Source organism: Cricetulus griseus, chromosome 4 (genome assembly GCF_003668045.3).
Source record: "Cricetulus griseus strain 17A/GY chromosome 4, alternate assembly CriGri-PICRH-1.0, whole genome shotgun sequence".
NCBI classification, from domain to species: Eukaryota; Metazoa; Chordata; class Mammalia; order Rodentia; family Cricetidae; genus Cricetulus; species Cricetulus griseus.
Window position 1 is genome coordinate 132,455,873 of NC_048597.1, and position 3,683 is coordinate 132,459,555.

Consider the following 3,683-nt stretch of genomic DNA (forward strand, 5'->3'; position numbering starts at 1 on the left):
CTCATTATTAGGGAAGGGCATTTCAGGTAGTGTCTCCACTATTACTTAGATTGTTAGTTGGTGTCATCCTTGTAGATCATTGGATATTTCCCTGGTGCCAGATTTCTCTTCAAACATATAATGGCTCCCTCTATTATGGTATCTCTTTTCTTGTTCTCCTCTATTCTTCCCCTGACTCAATCTTCCTGTGTCCTCATGTCCTCCTCTCTCCCTCCTCTTCTCCCCTTCTCTTTCTACTAACTCCTTCTCCCCTCTCCCAAGGTTTCCAACTAGCTCAGGAGATCCCCCCTTTCTCTAGGGGACCATAGAGAGACCTACAGTAACAGCTGACCTGAACAAGGGGGGAGCTCATGGATCCCAAACTGATAGCTGGGAAACCTGCATAGGACTGTTCCAGAACCCCTGAAAGTGGATGTCAGTTTGGAGATCTGTGCAATCTATGGGACCTTCAGTAGTGGATCAGTATTTATCCCTAGTACATGAATGGACTTTGGGAGCCCACTCCACATAGAAGGATATTCTCTCAGTCTAGACACATGGGGGAGGGTCTAGGCCCTACTCCAAATCATATGATAAACTTTGAAGATTCCCCCATGGAAGGCCTCACCCTCCTGATAGAGCAGAAAGGGGATGGGATAGGGGATTGGTGGGGGGAAGGGGAGGAGGGTAGGGAATGGGAACTGGAATTGATATGTAAAACAAACTTGTTTCTAATTTAAATAAAAAACAAACAACAAAAAACTTAAATTCTACAATAATCATCTTTAAATATATATACAATTGGGATCATAATAATAGTGAAGTAATTAACTGGAATAATGAGCTTTCCAAATTAGTCCCCAGAGATAGGGTCTGTATGATTCAGTCTATGACTCACTTAAAAGTGCTTGTCAAATTTGTGAGTATCATCTACACCCATGCTTTCAGGGATGATCATTCATCATATATAAATAGTTCCTCAGTATGAATCAGATCTTCATTTCCTATTGTTTAAGTGAAATTTGGACTTGATGAAAATTATTTCACCTAGTTTTTACCCAAAAAGTGAGAATTTTATGAAATGCAGAAAGAAAAAGATTATGAAAGTCAGGTTTCTCTTTCCTAGGTGATCCCTCTTTCTAATTCTACCTGCATGAACTTTGGCTTTGCTTTCATAATCACTCAAATCTCAATGTTTTGTTGCTTTCTTTTCAAGGAAAGAAATTGTTTCCTATTTTAAGAAAACTGTGACTTTTGAAATAAGACTGCTATAAGCATGACATATATGTTTTTGTCATACAGATATTTGGGAGTACATTAAGGTCTACAAGTATTTTGAACAAGCACTGCAGGGTGAGTGGATTAAAAGTAGAAATTCTTTTCTTCAAATTTAGGGGTCTACCAGTTACATATTAAGGTGTCTATAGGAGGTTTCTATCTGATTATCAAGAGATGCTCCTACTTGGTCTGATTTTAATCATGTTTTACTGTCTTTTCAGTGTTCTTATTGGCAAGATGGAACTGAAAAACCAAACAGCTATATTGGAATTTCATCTCATTGGACTGACAAATAATCATGAACTAGATCCCATAATCTACAGTATATTCCTCTCCATATATCTTGTCACAATTCTTGGAAACTTAATCATCCTCTTGGCAATCTGCTCAGATTCCCAGCTTCATAGCCCCATGTACTTCTTTTTATCCATTTTGTCTATTAATGATATCTGCTTAAGCACAAGCACCATCCCAAAGATGTTGGTGAACATTCAAACACAGAAAGACACCATCAATTATATACAATGCATCTCTCAACTCTTCTTTGTCTCAGTTTTCAGTGGCATGGAAAATTTTCTCCTTGCAGTAATGGCCTATGACGGCTATGTGGCCATTTGTAAGCCCCTCAGGTACAAAGTTACCATGAACCCCTGTTGTTGTGTGCTTTTTGTTCTGCTCTGCCTTTTCCTTAGCATAATAGATGCTCTACTTCATAGTCTGATGGTGCTTCACTTGTCTTTCTGTATAGACTTGGAAATCCCAAACTTCTTCTGTGAACTTGCTCAGATTCTAAAGCTTTCTTGTTCTGATACCTTCATTAATAACTTGCTTATACTCATTGCTGTTTTCATATTTGCAGGTGGTGCCTTCTGTGGGGTCATCTTTTCATATATTTACATTTTATTCTCAGTCTTGAGACTAACATCTCAAAGAGGAAAGAACAAAGCCTTTTCTACCTGTACATCTCACTTGTTTGTTGTTTCTTTGTTCTATGGGACAGGCCTTGGTGTATACCTCAACTCCTCTGTTACTGATTCTCCAAGAAAGTTAGCAGTAGCTTCAGTAATGTACACTGTGGTCCCTCAAATGCTGAACCCCTTTATCTACAGCCTAAGGAACAGAGACATTAAAAAATCCTTTGGGAAATTCACTGGTTGGATATTCTATGTTCTGCCATGTGTTCATTGCCATCCATGAGAGTTGTTTGAGGGAAATTAAAGGTATGAAGACATATTGCAAATAAAAATTACTGAGTATATTGCTATCATATTTTATAGGAGGAATAGATAATGATCACTACATATATATTTAACTTGGCTTAACATTTGACCATTTCATGTTGTCTTTGTTTTGTTTCATGCAGTATGTCAATCCTCTTAGCACAATTTATTTCTTGAGCACATAATGATATATGGTGGTAGCAGTTATAATATAACCAAATCGTCTCTGCTGAGTTTTACAGAAGAATGTAAGACTGGAAAGGGCAAGATGCATGGATAGTATTTAAATAATGCTGCTATCATGTCAAGAAAATTGATTGCCCCTACTAATATCATAACCAGAATTAATAATTGGATTTGGAACAAAGATTTAGACATCCATAGGCTTGTGAATAATTAGTCCAGTATGTTATTAATGTTCAATATTTTTCTACAATATTTAACCCATCACATTCAAAACATTTATTAACAAAATTTTTAACATTAGGAAATCTAAGTTACTTTTACTTTTATATGCATGTCATTTTAAACCATCAAATATAAAACATTATATAATGTACATTAAATTGGTAAACCAGTGTGTCAATTCAGTTGATGGATTTCTCTTGTGAGTGGGACTGTTCCACCAATTTCAGACCCAAGCATGTTTATCTCAAAGTGTCCTCCAAAACTCCTTGTTTGGGGTATGGCCTGGCCCCCTTAATTCTGTGAAAAAGAAATTAAATAAATATAAAATAACCTAAAAGTAAATATATTGTGAACATAGAATAGTTGGAACTTGAATAATTTCCAGCATATGCTGTTACTGTTTATATCATGCTATAAAAATGGCTACAGTGAAACCAAGTGAAGTATATATATGAAGATAAATTCAATTGGGAACTCTGGCTCTACATCTCAATTTCCTCTGCTGTGTTCTACTGGATAGTTTTAACACTTAATTATGGTATGTGTTACTATTTGATATATTGAGAAGCCTCACCCATTGAGTCATTTTTGCTGTTTAAGGGATTATCTTTATGTGGAGCTCCATGCAACCTCACTGTCTTAACAGGGCTCTGCAGCACAATTTCTGCTGGATGTTTTAAGCACTTGATTTGATGGTGTTTTCTATCTGTATAGTTAGCAATCTACCTATATGCCTACAATTTGTGATCTATTCTTTTATTTTAGTTTGTTGTATACTCAATAAACTCATATTTAAAA

The 3,683-nt window shown here is 36.1% G+C and overlaps 1 protein-coding gene across 1 annotated transcript; it reads left to right on the forward strand.

Annotated features, from left to right (window-relative positions):
* The first annotated feature begins 1,443 nt into the window (after window positions 1-1,443).
* Window positions 1,444-2,454, forward strand: LOC100765072 (olfactory receptor 7G2-like). Its single transcript, XM_027411623.1, has one exon. The coding sequence runs from the start codon at window positions 1,459-1,461 to the stop codon at window positions 2,452-2,454; it is 996 nt and encodes a 331-aa protein (XP_027267424.1). The 5' UTR covers window positions 1,444-1,458.
* Window positions 2,455-3,683: the final 1,229 nt, after the last annotated feature.

Bases quoted from the DNA above. Each gene is read 5' to 3' on its own strand.
- LOC100765072 (XM_027411623.1), top strand. From the start codon at position 1,459: ATGTTTTACTGTCTTTTCAGTGTTCTTATTGGCAAGATGGAACTGAAA.